At 43.8% G+C, this 16,566-nt stretch overlaps 2 protein-coding genes across 3 annotated transcripts in view; both read right to left on the reverse strand.

Moving 5' to 3' along the window:
• Nucleotides 1-562: 562 nt before the first annotated feature.
• TSSC4 (tumor suppressing subtransferable candidate 4) lies at nt 563-5,345 on the reverse strand. 2 transcript variants are annotated; one of them, XM_069968329.1, is made up of 3 exons: nt 5,192-5,345; nt 3,506-3,578; nt 563-1,687 (listed from the first exon to the last, which is right to left on the reverse strand). In XM_069968329.1, the coding sequence occupies exon 3, from the start codon at nt 1,610-1,612 to the stop codon at nt 716-718; it is 897 nt and encodes a 298-aa protein (XP_069824430.1). In that variant the 5' UTR covers nt 1,613-1,687; nt 3,506-3,578; nt 5,192-5,345; the 3' UTR covers nt 563-715. The 2 variants fall into 2 exon arrangements, with proteins under 2 accessions (XP_069824430.1, XP_069824429.1); XM_069968328.1 differs by having other exon boundaries at nt 5,170-5,345.
• A 5,115-nt stretch (nt 5,346-10,460) lies between these two features.
• Nucleotides 10,461-16,566, reverse strand: part of ANO9 (anoctamin 9) — a 47,336-nt gene continuing 41,230 nt past the window's right edge. Inside the window, exons 20-25 of the mRNA XM_069965651.1 lie at nt 16,243-16,387; nt 14,745-14,852; nt 13,869-13,959; nt 13,401-13,513; nt 11,310-11,387; nt 10,461-10,637 (exon numbers count right to left, since the gene is read on the reverse strand). Coding sequence (XP_069821752.1) covers nt 10,610-10,637; nt 11,310-11,387; nt 13,401-13,513; nt 13,869-13,959; nt 14,745-14,852; nt 16,243-16,387 — 563 coding nt within the window. The 3' untranslated portion in view covers nt 10,461-10,609. The remainder of the gene's footprint in view (nt 10,638-11,309; nt 11,388-13,400; nt 13,514-13,868; nt 13,960-14,744; nt 14,853-16,242; nt 16,388-16,566) is intronic.

A 16,566-nucleotide genomic window follows, 5' to 3' on the forward strand; every position in this document is an offset into this window, starting at 1 on the left:
GTGGCAACTTGTGGCTTTTATAGAGCCATGATCTAAATTAGCTACTTGGTGTAAACAGCTACAGCCAGTAAAGGACTCTTCCAAGAAAAGAGGTGAAGGAAGCGATAAACACTATACCCTTCTATTCTAGGAAAGCAAAATCCAGCACCATTAAACGTGGCCCTATCAGGTACTCTTTAAGAAGAGGGCTCAGCCTGGTTATAATGAAGTTAAAGGGTTCTTCAGGACTAATCATTTCTTTAGTGAGAACACAAGGTTACTGAATATTGCATGGAGCCATCCAGTGCCTGAGAGCTGGACCCTCTATACATGCTCTTCTACCACAGATGTGTACAATGTGAACAAACACAGAAGTCGTTACACAAGGTATGAAGCACGCCCTGCAATAAACTGAAAAACACCCACTTAAAAGGATCACAAAATCTAAAAAGACTCCCCCATTTACTAGGGAATCTTATAAGAGCTGCTGGTTTTATTCAAACACGTATATATATATGTAAAGGTCTTAGGGGGTCCTAGGGATATGTAACAAAGTAATGATCACGAGGAAGACATTTTAAAGTTCGGTTCAGCGTCCTTTTATCTCTTCGATGAGCAGACTGTGCCAGGTTGGAACTAGAACATACAGAACTATTGTTGACTTATGAGAAGGTTAACTAGATGTAGAAGCTTTCTTTTAGAACCCCTAGTCCAGCCCATAGACAGCTATAACTCTCTACGAAGCTTCTTCTTCATCTTCATTGAGTGATTTTGGCCTGATGTTTTTCCGACCTCGTTTTTTAACTCCATGGAACCCCAAGGTCTCAACCTCCGCCTGCTCTCCTGGAACCTCACTCTCATCTGTTACTTCTTCAGTCAATCCCCCGGACATGTCAAGAGGCCCTGACTGTGACCCCGCTTTATCACTGCTCTGCTGGAGCTTTTTGGTGGGCTTTGAAAACAAAATTCTGCCCTCTCCAGAGCTGGAGGAGTCTTGGTTGTAGGAGCGTTTGCTTGCTTCTTTGGGGACTTCTGTGGCTTCCTTTTGATGCTTTAACTCAGCTAGAAAGTTGAGAGCTGTACTGCGGTTTGTGCGATCACTGGTATCAGGAACATTCTCCAGGCTGTATTTAGTCCAGCGCTCTGGGTTTGTTAAATAATCTGGTAGACGCCCACTAGGAGCCGAGGGTTTTGCACTTGTGGAGCCCTTGGCTGATTTGATAGGTGCAGCATCACTTCCAGTACTGACTTGCTCAGCTGAGACATCAGATCTCTCGACTTTGACATCATCCGGTAAGGTATCAGCCACCTCACGTTTTCTATTTTGCTGGGTAAGAGGCGACTTTTTCTGTAAGTCTAGAAGACCCCCAAAGATGTCATTGCTACGCAGGGAGAAGCCTGCATTAGTTCCCTTTAGGGTGAATGGAAGTGTGAAAGATTTTTGTTCTTCTTCCTGTCTGGTCTCTTCTTCTTCATCCTCTTCTTCTGCAGGACTTAGAGATGTCACCTCTGCTTCATCTGACAAGTCAGGGTCTGAATCACTAAGTGAGAGGGTGTCAGGATCATTTTTTGATTCGTAGGCAAAAGCACTAAAAGCTTTTGGGGGGTTGTCTTTTTTTTCCGATTCCGACATGACTCAAGTGCTGGGGGGCAAGGGAGCTCCGGGAGCAGAAAATAGTCTCTTCCAGACAGATAAAGAGTCAGATACCTATAGGAAAACATATCAGTGAATGAGACATTTTAGAAAGGATAAATCACTTGCTGAATTAATGTAAACTAGAGAATACCTTGCGGGTTTAGATGTGTACAAGTATAGGAAATTCAAGACCATTATTACTCCCTTTAAGAGTGGTCGGCCAACAAAGATCCCACCAAAAGTAAGGCAAGATCTCAAGGGAATCCAAGCTATTAGAATAACGGCCTAGATTTACTATTGTGGGCTAAGGCCATGTTCACACTGTATTTTAGCATTAAACAATGGCCGTTGTTGCAAGTTACACTGAAGTGTATGCAACAACGGCCGTTGTTCTCTGAGGCCGCACAAAATTGACAGGTCTATTTTGTATGGCCACAGTTCAGTGAATAGCGGCGGCACAGAATAGGCTGTGCTCACAGTTTAAAGTACGGTTCCGGGTCGTACTTTACACTGTGGTCTATGGCAAATTGGAGTGAGGGCACACCCGAATGTGCTCGCAATCCAACTAAAATCAAATGATGTTCACTCGGCCGATACTGCAGTATCGGGCAGGTGAACATCTCAGACATCAGCCGTTGTTTGACTTGGCTGTGTCATTTAACAGCCAACGTTCTTACTGTGTGTGAACATGGCCTAATACTAAGCAGGCTTTGTCCTGGATGCTCTGCTTAAGTCTAATGGCCCTATTAAAGGGAACCAAACATCCCAATTGGGCTAATTTGGTTCCCTGCATCACTTTATAAAGCTGCTATGCAGCACGTACCGGCCGCGGCTGCAGCAGGTGTATACGAGAGAAATAGAAGTTTTATTCCCCTGGCGTGTGGCAGAGCCGAGCAGGTAGCCATCTGGGCGGCTCCCCGCCCGCATGTAGTCACCACACTCATGGCGGATCACTTACAGGCCTATTACTGGCCTCTCTACCTGTCAATCAACCAATCCGAGCACGCTGACGGGCAGCGAGCGATGGCTACACGATGGCTACCTGCTCGCCTCTGCCGTGCGCCTGAGGATTATAACTTAATTTCCTCCTGTATAACCCTGCTGCAGCAGCCACGGCCGGTTCGTGCAGTGAGCTGCATAGCAGCTTTATAAAGTGATGCAGGGAACCAAATCAGCCCATTTGGGCTGATTGGTTCCCTTTAAATGGAGCAATAATCTGCCAAATCAGGCCGATTCAGCAGATTATCGCTCTATGTAAGAAAGACAATGCTTTATTCCATCTTAAAAATCATCATCTGCCAGACGCGCAATGCTTCGGGTAATAGCAAAGCACGGCGATGGCTGATGTATGTGTAGAAAAAATATTACAGTTTATGCATACCTGTCCACACTCCCTGGTGGTCTTCTAGCTTCTGCCCCCTCCCTGCAGCCACCGCTGGAACTTCAGAGACAGTGTCTGTGACAAGCCACTTAGCCAATCACTGGTCCAAAAGAGGACCGCTGTGGCCAGTGATTGGCTGAGCAGCCTGTCACTTCAGACACTGGCCCTGAAGTTCCACCGGCGGCTGCAGCTAGAGGCTAGAAAAACACCGGGGAGTGTGGAGAGGTAAGGTATATACTTTATCATTTACTATATACATTAAGGGCTACATGGACATTGCTAATGATATATATATACAGCCCTTGCTGCACGATTATCGAGCTGTGCAATAGGCTCAGGAAGCGAACGCCGATCTTGCAAATCATCGCTCGCTTATCCAGAATATCTGGCTGTGTAATACGGCCCTTAGACAAACAGTGCTGCATGCAGTGCTATACTCTCTGTAATATGGGGGAATGGACGCCACTGTACAATGTGAATAAAGCCTGAATCACATAGATGGAATCTACCTGGTTTTGGGCTTGGCACAGCTCTCCCGTCTTAGGGTCTGTAAGTTCCACCAGCTTTCTTAAAGACTTGACTCTACAATAATAGAAAAAGCAAACAACATATCAGAATACTGAATGGGTTGTGTGGAGTGTTTATTTTTATAAATAATTATTTTAATAAATAATTCTAAATGACTTCTATTTTAATATATCCTCCACTACTTAGCAGCTGCTGTATGTCCTGCAGGAAGCTGTGTTTTCTTTCCAGTCTGACAGGTTGCTCTCTGCTGCCACCTTGGTCCATTACAGGAACTGTTCAACTAACACCAGTTGATTAGAAAATATTTTTTTCTCTGGAGTACGCCTTCCAATGTGAGCATGAAAAAACAAAAAGCAAAATAACATGTACTCACCTACCACTGATCCCCACTAGTGCTGTCCCCTATGTCAAGTGTTTTCTCCACACATAGAATACCAGCTTAGCCTATGACTGGCTATGGCTGGTCCCCACTGCGGCCATTGTCACTGGTAGTCTATGGGTGCACACCACTCCTGCTCCTATAGAATGTACTATACGCATTGCCGCACGCTTCACAATTGCTGCGCCGTGTTAATAGCACAATACCTGCTTTGAGCCAGGGGTCGGCAACCCATAATACACCCCTGAGGGGGAGAAAAGATCCGGGCAGCTGGAGTTGGGTGACTGAATTGGTCACCTTAAGGGTATAAACCCACACACCGTATAAGCAGCGTATTTACTGCTGCGATACGCAGCAAATACGCAGCAGATTATATCTAAATAACTGAACACAGCATCAAATCTGTACCAACAAATCTGCTGCGTATTTGTTGCGTATCTGCTGTGTATACGGTGTGTGGGTTTGTACCCTAAATCTCTATCCTGAACCTTATAATAGATGGAGACCAAACATTTTATGTCATACCTGCCAAGTGAGTGTGCATGTCTTTATTTCTGTACAAAAATGCATTTAGTTCCTTGAGTGTCAAGGAGGCGGGGCCTATACTGCTCCATACCCTCCTCCTGCTTTGGTCTTATTGTGTAGATGGGAGAATACATTGGGCCTCAGCGACCGAAGCGGACCCCCTAATCAGTCATAACACAGCGCCAAAGTGGGCCAAGGTCATAAAGCAGCATAGACTCCGCCTCCTTGACACTCTCCTAGGCCGAATACATGCATTTTTACATAAAAAGCGACACCAACCGCTTTGTTACCATCTATCATAAGGGGCAGATCTGAGGTGACAATAGACTGGTAACTAAAACACAAGGATAACAGTATGCTGCAAAACTACAACTCCCAGCATGCCCTGACGGCCGCACTATCCCCACCAGGCATGCCGGGATCTGCAGTCTCCTCTATGCTTTGTCCCCTTAGGGTACGTTCACACTTACCGGATCCGCAGCGTATTTTCTGCTGCGGATCCGCAGCGGATCCTTAAATAACTGAACACAGCATCAAATCGGCTGCGGATCCTGTAGTTGTGAACGCACCTTTATAATACTTTATATTATGTGCTGTAAACAATATCATCTACTCGGAAGAACTCGTACATGCTCAAGAATTACAATCCCCAGCATGCACAAGTAAATAAGGCCGCGAGGTGCATGCTGGGTCTTGTAGTTCCTCTGAAATAAACAGGTGCGTCACGGTATCCGCGCGTACTTAGGGTTAGATGAAACCTTACAGACTGTCCGTGCTGTCCCGGATCGCTCTCAGCTCGGCGATTATTGCTGCTCTCTGCTCAGCCTCCATGCCGCGGGGTCAGAGGTCACTAATTCCCGGGTTTCAGGCCACCTACAGGAAAACTACATTACCCGACGCGCAGCGCGGTGACCCAGTAACACGTCACCTCCGCTCTGTCTTCTAGCGAGGAGCGCCACCTGCTGGAAGGAAGGAAATACGTCACTCGCTTTATTGTGGAGAGCCACATATTGAGGAATATTGGTCCCTATAACAAATGCAGTGGTAGAGGGAACCCGCAGCCCTCCAGCTGTTCAAAAAATCCCATCATGCTTTGTACCTCTGCAACAGCTGGAGGGCCACAGGTTTCCTACCACCACTCTAATGGGTGAATGACTTACCATCAGTTGTATTGGGGATGAGTGGATCTGTCAGTGTAACACCAATTTCTGGGGTTATCCATGATTTGTGGCATGTACAGATAGAGCAGAGTCACTGCAGTGTGTACAGGACCCTTATACAGAACAGTACAAAGGCGCAGTGCTTTCATCAGTATGTGCAGCTGCCTTATTCTGCCATCACTAGCAAGATGTGGTGCTGCCGGGCATGTGGAAGATACCAACAAGGGGGAAGATGATGTCACACACTGGTTGTGCTGCCAATAAGTCCTCAGTAGGTGTATATACAGCCCAGGGCACTGTAATTCACATGACTAATTGCGGGTAATATACATACAGCTCCCGCCATTTTTTTTTATTGTGTTCTAGTATTGCTTGGAATAAGTAGGAAGGGGAACCATTTAGAGTGGGGGAGTGGGTAAGAGGAGAGCCAGACAGCACGTCCGGTAAGGAGAACAGGAGTAGGTGGCATTGTTTTTAAAGGGGTTATCCAGCACTACAAAAATATGGCCACTTCCCCCCTACTGTTGTCTCCACATTGGGTGGGGTTTTGAAACTCAGTTCCATTGAAGTAAATGGAGCTTAATTGCAAAGCACACCTGAACTGGAGACAACAGTAGGGGGAAAAGTGGCCATGTTTTTGTAGCGCTGGATAACCCTTTTAAAGTCTGTAAGAAGCCACCGAGAGGGGAATTTGTCAAAGGTTTACTGCCAATGTTTGTGTGAAATACAAAAAAAGTCTAAAATTCTTGAGCAAATAAGCAATTGCTAAAAAAAAAAAAAAAAAAAAATTCAGTGGCAATTTTACACTAATGATACTTTTACATGGAGCGATAATTCGCCCAATCGCACGATTAACGATTTTGAATGAACAATGTATTTTTATAACGATCAGTGTTTAGACGGAACGATACATCGTACGGAAAATTTGCTATGCGATCGTTTAAGCCTCTCACACATAGGTGAAATCGTTGAAAGACTGTTTACACTGAACGATCTGCAAATTCTTTGCGAACGATCAACGATGATTTGTGAACATGTTGAAAGATCAAAATGAACGATTTCTCGCTCGTCGTTTGATCATTAGCTGCGTTTACATGTACGATTATAGTTCAAATTTGATCGTTATCGTGCAAATTCGAACGATAAATCGTTCCGTGTAAAACCACCATTAGAAGAAACCATTGATAAATTCCCCCGAGTGTTTATTTGTTGTAGTGGAATTGGAGAGTATAGGCCGTATTACACTGCCGACAGTCCAGGGGAAGCAAGCGCAGAGCTCGGCTTCCCCTCGATCCCTGCTTGCTGCTGCTATTACATGCACGGGCAGGGAGCAGCGGGAGAGGCTGGACGATGCTCAGATCATCCAGGTGGACCATTGAAGTCTGCGGCGGTCTGCTGCCGCCACTCTTATTACCTGGGGTAGGCGCAGCAAACCACCCCAGCACAAACTGGGATTTTTCACCATACTGAAAGACCATGATATGCGGACATTGTGAATGTCGGCTGATCGTTGCCTTTCACCATGCACGATTCCGCTAAACAATAATCGGCCAAGTAGGGCCGATAATCATTTCACGTAATACAAATGTACAAATGACCAGCTTTATATACCTCAGGGAGCGTCCACAACCACAAGGACCTTTGCCGCAAGCTTAGTAGACCACATTCACACATCTGTAGCGTTGTCCGCAGCGTGGGCTGTAAAATGGCTCACCGGTATTTTTTGCAGCATGGATCCCAGCCCATATTTTGCATCACTGCATGTCCAAACCATTAACATATAATAAAACTCCATACCAAATGCTAGAATTGTGTTCTGGTCTCAAACATTTTTCTGCTGAGGCTGGGTTTACACTGTGTTTTTGCAGTCCGTTTTTTCATCAATTTTATGGGGGGGGGAATAAAAAAAAAAAATTTAATGCATTTGTGTACATCTGTATTCTTCAGTCTTTCCATTGACTTCCATTAGAAAAACCGGATCAACATGCATCCTTTTATCGTACACAAAAAAAGTGGTCCCTGTCCACTATGACTGCCTTTAGCAGCTAGAGTGTTTGAAATATGAAATGCTTCTGATAATTTGATTAATAATTTCTACATATAGTCTTTGGGTCTTTTCTACATTATATATTGAACAACATTGAGTTTTTACCTACTCAATCCACTTTATCTTATAGGTAAGTGAAGGGGGAACCTCCTTAGTTTCTAGGCCGTGTGTTAGATCCCCTGGTCCCTTCCATCTTGTCTGTGTATATATGGAACTGATGGATTACACGTCACATGATTGCAGACCCATCTGGTTTATCATGAGGGGCCTGTCCATGAGGTCTGTGTATATTCTATGAATGTAATATGTCAGTTATCACGGACAAGCCCACTAAAGGTAATTTTTCCAGAAAACTGAAAAGTTAGAAGTGGATTCAAATGGAATGAGATATCAATGAAGGAACAATACTACTTCTTGCTCGATCCATTTTGGTTTGGATCTAAAAGTGCAGTGGCACATATCCAATAAATGCTGCGTTACTCCCAAGGTTGGCCTAAGCTTCAAGGTGCCCTGTGCCAAATCTCCCTCTTTTTCCTAACCCTAAATAGGCAATATTGACATTCTGGCACCTGGAAAAGCATGGTAACACTTTCTGTAGGCCTGGCATTAGAGGCCACAATGAGTGTAAACTAACAGTTTAACCAGTACTATATAGCATACGTCCTCCTCATGGGGCATTGTCCACATGGGTATTGAAGTGAATGGGCCCCGATCCTTTAGCTGAATTTCCAGTTTTGATGAGGAGCTAATAGAGAGATATCAGCCAGTTCCCTACTGAAGAGGGAATAAAGGAAATTTCATTGGAGGGCATATGTCTGGCTTTATGACTCTGCAATAAGTGATGGACCCCTAATTCTAAAGCAATATTAATGAAACCAAAAAACACAAATTAAAGACACAACACATTGTAATCAGGTGTCACATGGTCACAATTTTATTTAAAATCACATGACACTGAAAAAACTGACAGACCCCCGACTCACGAAGAGTCACCCTCCAGAACTCAGGCAAGGAAAAAACCCCTGTGGAGGAAACCTTGAGGAAGCCATGTCTGGAGAGTTGCCCCTCCCTTGGGCTTAGAGGGTAATAAATGTGTACATATTGCCTGATTTGCAGACATCATAACACAAAAACTACAAATATACTACACCGGATGTAAGAGAGTTCTGGTTGTCATATCTGTTACTTTGTTAATGGCTGGGTGGAAGTATCTCTTCTCCCTTACAGATCCAGGTCTACTTTTCAAGAAGCTGGAGACTAGATGATGGGGTAGTCTAAAGTAGACAACCCTGTTCCCCTGCTAGAACCTCCAAATAATATCAAGGATAGGAGAGTAAAGTAGTCAAAGCTCAAGGTCCTCTGGCGCATCCAAGATGGCACTGATCCAGGCAGCACGGCTTTCTTATATGGATCCTTCTTTATGACACTAGTGATTGTCATCACAGTGCACGGTTACCATGGAGACTACAGGTATCCACGGTGATTTGAGGCATTAACCCTATAATGACTGGTGATACACAGTACTACAGAGGTGAATAAACACACTGGTGACGCAGCAGCTTATGGTTCGGGCACTAAGAACATGAAATAAAATGCTCAGAGATTACACAGGATGTAGATGTGATATTCCTACAACGGCTCTGTAACTGTCAGTGATTGCACTACATACAGTAACTGTGGTTGTCATGGTGATGCTGCCACTACTAAACATGGACACTATGCCATTTTGCAGGACCTTGTGCTGTTAGTGTTGCCCTTACATGAGATGGCGGAAGCATGGCGGATACATACGAGATAGATTAGATAAATGGATAGGAGATCTATAGAACAAGCAACCACAGCACTTCAAAAATGTAGTAAAAAAGAAATTGTCTATTTCCCATTTCGGCTCCACAATAAAGCTGTTGTGTTTTATATTTTTGCATTTGCATTTTGGTTACATATATGCTGACTGCTTGCCACCAACACCTTTTTCGACAAAGAAGTCTTCCATTTATTATTGTTTTAGATAAATAGCTAGAGGGCCAGCTCCAGGTTTTACTGACCCCCTCTATACATCCATACTGTAGTTATGGCCCCTCTATACATCCATACTGTAGTTATGGCCCCTCTGTACATCCATACTGTAGTTGTGGCTTCTCTGTACATCAATACAGTAGTTATGCCCCCTCTGTACATCCATACAGTAGTTATGGCCCCTCTATATATCATCTATACAGTAGTTATTCCCCCTCTGTACATCTATGCAGTATTTATTCCCCCTCTGTACATCCATACAGTAGTTACCCTGCAACTATCCCCCTGTAGCTAGCCCCCCAGGAGGTAGTATCTCCCATGTAGGCATCTGCCTTTTAGGTGTTATCCCAATAATTGGTATCCTCCATGTAGGTAATACTCCCCAGTAGTTAGCCCCATGGACTCTGATGGTAAGCCCCCACAAGAAAAGAGCATCCCCAATGTGGGTAATCTCCCCTCCTCTGTAATATAAAAAAAATCCTATACTTACCTGCCTGTAGGCAGGGCAGGGAGCCAGTGGTAGCAGCGCAGAGCATCTAACTTTAGGCACTCATTTTGAGTGCTTACAGTTAAAGTGCTAGGCGCAGCACCTGGCGGTGATGCAGATGCTTGCCCTGCCATTGACAACATGGCTAAGTAGTTGTATTACTCATCCCTTCTAAAATTGCCCCCCTAAGCAGTCTGGAGGCTGGTGCCCTTTGTGACCGCACTGGTCGTACATGGCTAGGACAGGCTATGGTTACACCAGCCTAAAGGGCTAAACTGACTTAGGACTGCTTCTAGTTGGTTAGAAATATAACTTGAATATGTGGTTTTCTAAAAAAAAATATTTTTTTATTAAAAAAAAAATATATTTACATATCAGTAAAAGGAATACATTAAGTTTTCCCCTATTGCACCAGCTGTGGGCATCTTCTGGCCACTTGATGTCTTCATTATCCAGGCACTTCCATCTGTATTAGACTTCTGTTGAACGTTCTATCATACTGAAAAAGAAGAATAAAAAAAGCTTAAAAGTGACTCTGTACCCACAATCTGACCCCCCCCCCCAAACCGCTTGTACCTTTAGATAGCTGCTTTTAATCCAAGATCTGTCCTGAAAAACAACTTTTAAACTTACAGCCCTGCGCCAAATGATTACTATACTATGACTATGCATTAGGCTGGCACAACCTCTCTGTCCTTCCTCCCTGCCCTCCTCATCATTAGGAATGCCCCAGGCAGGTAGTCTCCTATTCATCACCTGTGTAAGCACGGCACATGGGCTGGATCGTTAAGGCACCTGTGCAGTTGTCACTGCTAGTGGCATTCCTAATAAGAAGGGTGGGGAGGAGGGATGGAGGGGTGGTGCAAAGTTAGGGCACAGATACTCTAGGCCATGGCAATTTGGCACAGGGCTGCAAGTTTAAAAGTCATTTTTTAGGACAATAATTGCATCACCTGCTGAACGGACTCCAGGACAGATTTTAAAAGCAGCTATCCGAAGGTACAAGTGGTTTTGGGGGGACAGATTGTGGGTACAGAGTCACTTTAAAACCCCAATATATTTCAGGACTCTCATGTGAGCAATACCATTGTAGTATGAATAAGCATAAGGTTATTTAGGGGTTATTGATAGGGATGGGTTAGTGGGGGGCAGTTCTGTCATGGTAAATTACCTGAGGTCCACTAGTAGGTCTCTGTAAGGGTAGGGAGAGCTGTCATGGGATAACTCATCAGTTTCCTCCGGCATCTCTCTGTAGGATGGAGTAGGGGAGAGTTAGTGCCCCGTACAAGGGCCATATAGTGTCTTCTGTGTTGTAGGAAACTATGTAGGGATGGAGTAGGAAACTATGTAGGGATGGAGGGGGCAGGCTGCATGCACGGAGAATAACCCTCATGTTTCCCAGCTTATGTAAAACCACGTGTGTTTCCTAGTGTATTAGTGATGTTTGTTATGCACCATGTAACTGTTGTATTGTTGTAGTGTCTGATGTAACTAATGCTTGGGGGGAGGGGGGGGGGGCTATACACATTAGCAGTAGCCAGACCCTGCCTGCGTCGTTGGGCAACAGTAAACTCTTCTTGGCATACCAGCCTGAAGTAGTAGACAATGGCAGGTGTCAGTTCCGGCCCACACAGAGACTGGCACAGATGCTGAGTAGGTTTCTGGCATTCACATTCCCTCATGCACTGGGTTGAAGCAGGAGCGACCATAAAAGAAGACCACTTTCCAGACTAAAGACCCTATTACAGCAATCATTCTTGTGGCCCTATCCACATTATAATTAAGCCATGTAAGAGGCTCCATGAACAAGTGCCGATCTGCTTCTTTGGTTTCGGCTTGCATTGAAAAACTTGTCAAGATTTGCAAATTATTCTTGTTTAGACTTGGACCTGAAAGTGAAGTCAAAACTTGTATACTAATGGAAAATGACCAAAATGTTGTCATTAGCCATTAAAATCTGTGGCCTAAAACATTCCCATGCAATGAAGAGGCAATTCATGATGGGAACATACTTTTAAGGCTGTATTACACAGCCCGAGCCCTGCCTAACATGGCTTAGGATTGGGCAGCGTTGGCCACACAAGTGACCACTGGATAGTTTGTGCTGCCACACATCCCCTATTAAATAGGGCCATGTACATCTGACCAACAACAATTCTTAGTTTTGTAAAACCTCACTCAGCCAACGAACGTGAGATTGCTAGGCCAATAATTGTCCTGTGTAATAGGGCCACTAGCCACTTAATGGCTCAAAACAGTCCTTTAATGTGCTCAGAGTATTGGCACATGTATGATGGGTGTTCTTAGCTGTGGATAGTTGGGAATCCACAAAAGGTGGAGAATGAGGATTCATGGAGATACAAAGCACATACTAACTGGTGCAATCCAGTGAGTAACAAAGGCAGTGCGGGCTGTGGCAGTGGTATGATCAATGGTTTCTCACTTAAGAAGGTTACCTCCATTTAACCAAAATGCATAATATAGCCAGTATTGTTAACAGGTCCTTAAAGTAACGGGTCGTTTGCTCTATGAAGTTCCCTTACCTCTCTGAGGTTCCATCACTACAATCCTCTAACCCACAGGTTTCAATCTCATGGCCTTCCAGATACTGCAAAACAGTGTTGGCAGTTCACGCATGATGGAAATTATAGTTGTGCAACAGCTGGAGGGCCGTGAGATTGACACCCCTGCTCTAACCCAGTGCCCGACCAGCAGCCTAACAGAGTTCTATGGTGATCTATCAAATGTAATGTCCTGAGACATTTTTCGTGGAGAATTTATGGCCTACCTAAGAGTTTTTATAATTGACTGTAGTAGAGTAGTGTGTGAAGTTTTTTTTCCTTTTTTGATGGCTCAGTCATGGTATTTTTTTTTACAGGGAAAACTATAGGAAAAGCTTATGGGCAAGTGAACTGAAGATCCCACCACACCTCTGATGGACATTTGGTGATCTTACCCAGCAAAGAAGAGGTGAACATATGCTCATTTTTAAAGTCACTAGCAGGGCCATACTCATACTGAGCCTTTTCTCCACATGTGTACAGGTGGGAGTGTGGGCTACGTTGTGTTTGTGGGGTGGGGTGGCCCCCATCAACCAGAATTAAGCCCAGCTAATACATTTCTCTATGTCACAGTAAATGGGAGTCCACTATAAATCAGGATTTGGGTGAAATGTGTGTATTAACCCCACACATCCTGGTAGACATGAAATCTATTTGTAATGCATGTTATTGTGGAATAGTGGGACAGTCAGGATAATTACCCAAGCTCAGTCTGAAGATCCTTCAGCTTCTTTTCTAGGTTATCGTTCTTTACTGACTGAGGTATGTCGGGTACAAACCAAGCCGCAATAAACTTTATACATACAGCCACGTGCTGAAATAGGAAAATGAAGTGAATCAGTGTAAGATTACATAAAAGAAAAAATAGGTAACATAACAAAAGATGAAAAATATCTTAAATGGATTCTCCAGGAGTAAAACGTTGAGGGCCTACCCTTATGACAGGACTTGACTCCTAGAAAACCCCTTCAATCAAAGCATGCCATGATTTATAATCAATGTGAATCTAGTCAGATAGGGCATGATACAATAGGCATAAAATAGGTTTATAAAGGTGCCGTAGGTAAACTCATACAGAATAGGTAGACAAAGTATCTGTATAAATATACATAAATGTTATGCCCATGTCTGGAGAAGATCGACATATACATACGATTTATACTGCTCACCTCAAATATGATGACAAATGCAAGTCGAGCAGCAAAGATATGCCAGAATTGTACAGAGTAAGAGTAGTCATCGTTACGGTAATCACGATATCTAAAGAAAAAGGGTTATAAAAAGGCAGCATTATACCAGCTGCTGGGAGAGTACTAGAGCTATTATAAAATGCCACTAGTCAGATATCACAGTCATCTAAGGCTAAATTCAGTCAGGGCTTTAATTGGAGCCTCTGTCGAAAAGACAGTTCAGCACCATAGAATGGGGCCAGATGGCCAGTTTACAAACAGGCATTAGCTGACAGACACCTGAGAGATCTTATTGATCAATAGAGCCTGTCAGTTTTCCGTCTGGTGTCTATTTAGCAGGATTTGAATAGACAAAAAAAATTGCTGCATGCATCCTGCAAAACAAACAGAACTTTCACCCGAACACTCCGAAAAGAGCAATGTGACAACCACTCTTTAGGCTTCTTCTCTTGGCTGTCATTAGAGCTGAGCGAACTTTGAACATGCTCGAATTTGTTCAAACCCGAGCATGCGGAATTTGATAAACGGTGGCTGCTGAAGTTAGATGCAGCTTTAAGGCTGCCTGGAAAACATGGATATGGTCATAGGCCATATGTTTATATCCATGTTTTCTAGGCAGCCTTAGGGCTTTACCCAACTTCAGCAACCACCGCTAATCAAATGCAACCAAATGAATGGGTTCAGGTGAACTCAAGCATGCTAAAAGTTTGCTCAGCCCTAATGACAGCCTATAACCACTAGCCCTTGACAAATTCTCCCAATTGTTCAATCTCCGGTACAGAATTCGAATTTTTGTCAAGGATTTTCTGGTCTTTCCCCTTTACCACACAAGACTGGTATATCATAGTAATGTACCTGCACTCTGTGGTGTTTGGGTACACAGCCAATGATACTTGTGTCCGCTTGTCAAAGTCTTGTGTACGGAATATTGATAGGCTCTGATTAATGTATCCGGTGAGACAGCTGAGGGAGAAGGAGAAGAAAAGACAATTACTAAACAAATTGACATCCCACTATGGACTTTTTCTGCAACAAGTGTTATGGTATGGACTAGTAAATAGCACAGAAATGGTCCTAGACTACCTAAAAAGATTTAAATATGCAAAATAAGAGTCCGTGGAGCCTTGGTTGCAAGTCTCAAAACATGGAAATAGCCAGATATCCCTAGCCTGTTGCCTTGGGGTGCCTCCATGGGGGAGAGTACCACACTACCCTAATAGGTAGCCTCTTAAGTCCCACTGGGTTGTGAGTATTGGAACTTAAATAGGGAAACAATAGGGTGGCCCCTATTGTGTCAAAGTCTAACTCAAGGTGCGAGTATTGCGACATGACAAGGGCTTGCAAAGGGAGGTATCCATCCACAGACAGCAGTGTCGGGGTATTTGCCACTCGTCAGTGTGGAGTAGGATTCTGGCTAGTTGGGCCAATGACAAATCAATCAACAAAACACACTAATCACTGAACTCAAGGAGAACAGTGGAAAAATTCCAATGAAGTACTCAAGAGTCTCCACTGATGCATCCCACTGGGGGCATCAGTGGAGACTCTTGATTGAGTACTTCATTGGAGTTTTTTCACTAATCTCCTTGAATTCAGTGATTACTGTGTTTTGTTGCTAAAAAGATTCAAGCAAGTTATTGAAAGAAGCTGTTAGATATTTAAGGGATCTGATGTCCTACCTATTCAATCTAAAGAAGGGGGAGCTGGTTGTATACCTAGGTGCTTGGGGGGAGGGGGGGGGGGGCGAGATGAACGTGGTATACAAAGTGGTCTTGAGTCTTGAATCATATTACCACGTGCAGGTCCCCTGGTTCATGAGTCCCTACACTAACTCCACACTGTCGGTCATCTCCGCCAACCCTGCAGAGCGAGCGCAAGCAGGGAAGGGAGGCCATCCCTGCAACAGATATCGTTCTGTTGAGTCTGTCAAAGCTCTGGTGTGAAATACCAAGTCATCATAAACTTGTAATGGGTGTTTTTTTTTTGTAGAAAGTGCCTGTTGAGGTTTTAGAGGCCCTTCTCCATATTAAACCTGGAGATATATCACAAAGGTCTATATATAGTACTTGTGTCCAACACATATTGGAGGGATTACAGTTATTTTGATTCAGTGGAAGTTATGTATTCAGTGTTGGTCCTCGAAATGTGCAAATGTGTCTCCATGGTTGCAGACTACAAAAAACCTGTGTGTAGTCTGATCATGGAAACTTATTCACCTCCATCAATCCTCCACTTCTTGCTAATATACATTTCATATAAAAATGTTATAAGACAGCAGTGTTTATGGTTGTTTATGTATAGAAGAGAAGGCTAGTAATCCATTCCCAGAAATCATCTCTTGACAATGTCTTACTCTATATCTTCTTGCCCATGTGCACAAGGTCCATATGCATATCTGTATATAAGCCTGGGGATGAATTCAGATGTAATTGCAATGACTAGACCATTAGTGATGACCGCTAGAACGCCCACTGCTTCTAGAACTTGCAACCAGATACCTGAAAAACAAATAGCCATGTCATAATACTTTCTCATATAGGTTAAAAGGACGCTAAAGTTATCCGTGCAGATATGGGATATAAGGTTAGCTAATCATTTTGGTGGGTCAAGCTAAAATAACCATAGGAAAGTTATCAGAGAGATAAGTTGCTCTAAGGTGAACTCATGCATGCATGTG

The sequence above is a fragment of the Dendropsophus ebraccatus genome, chromosome 4, assembly GCF_027789765.1.
Source record: "Dendropsophus ebraccatus isolate aDenEbr1 chromosome 4, aDenEbr1.pat, whole genome shotgun sequence".
Lineage (NCBI taxonomy): Eukaryota > Metazoa > Chordata > Amphibia > Anura > Hylidae > Dendropsophus > Dendropsophus ebraccatus.

Bases quoted from the DNA above. Each gene is read 5' to 3' on its own strand.
- TSSC4 (XM_069968329.1), bottom strand. From the start codon at position 1,612: ATGTCGGAATCGGAAAAAAAAGACAACCCCCCAAAAGCTTTTAGTGCT.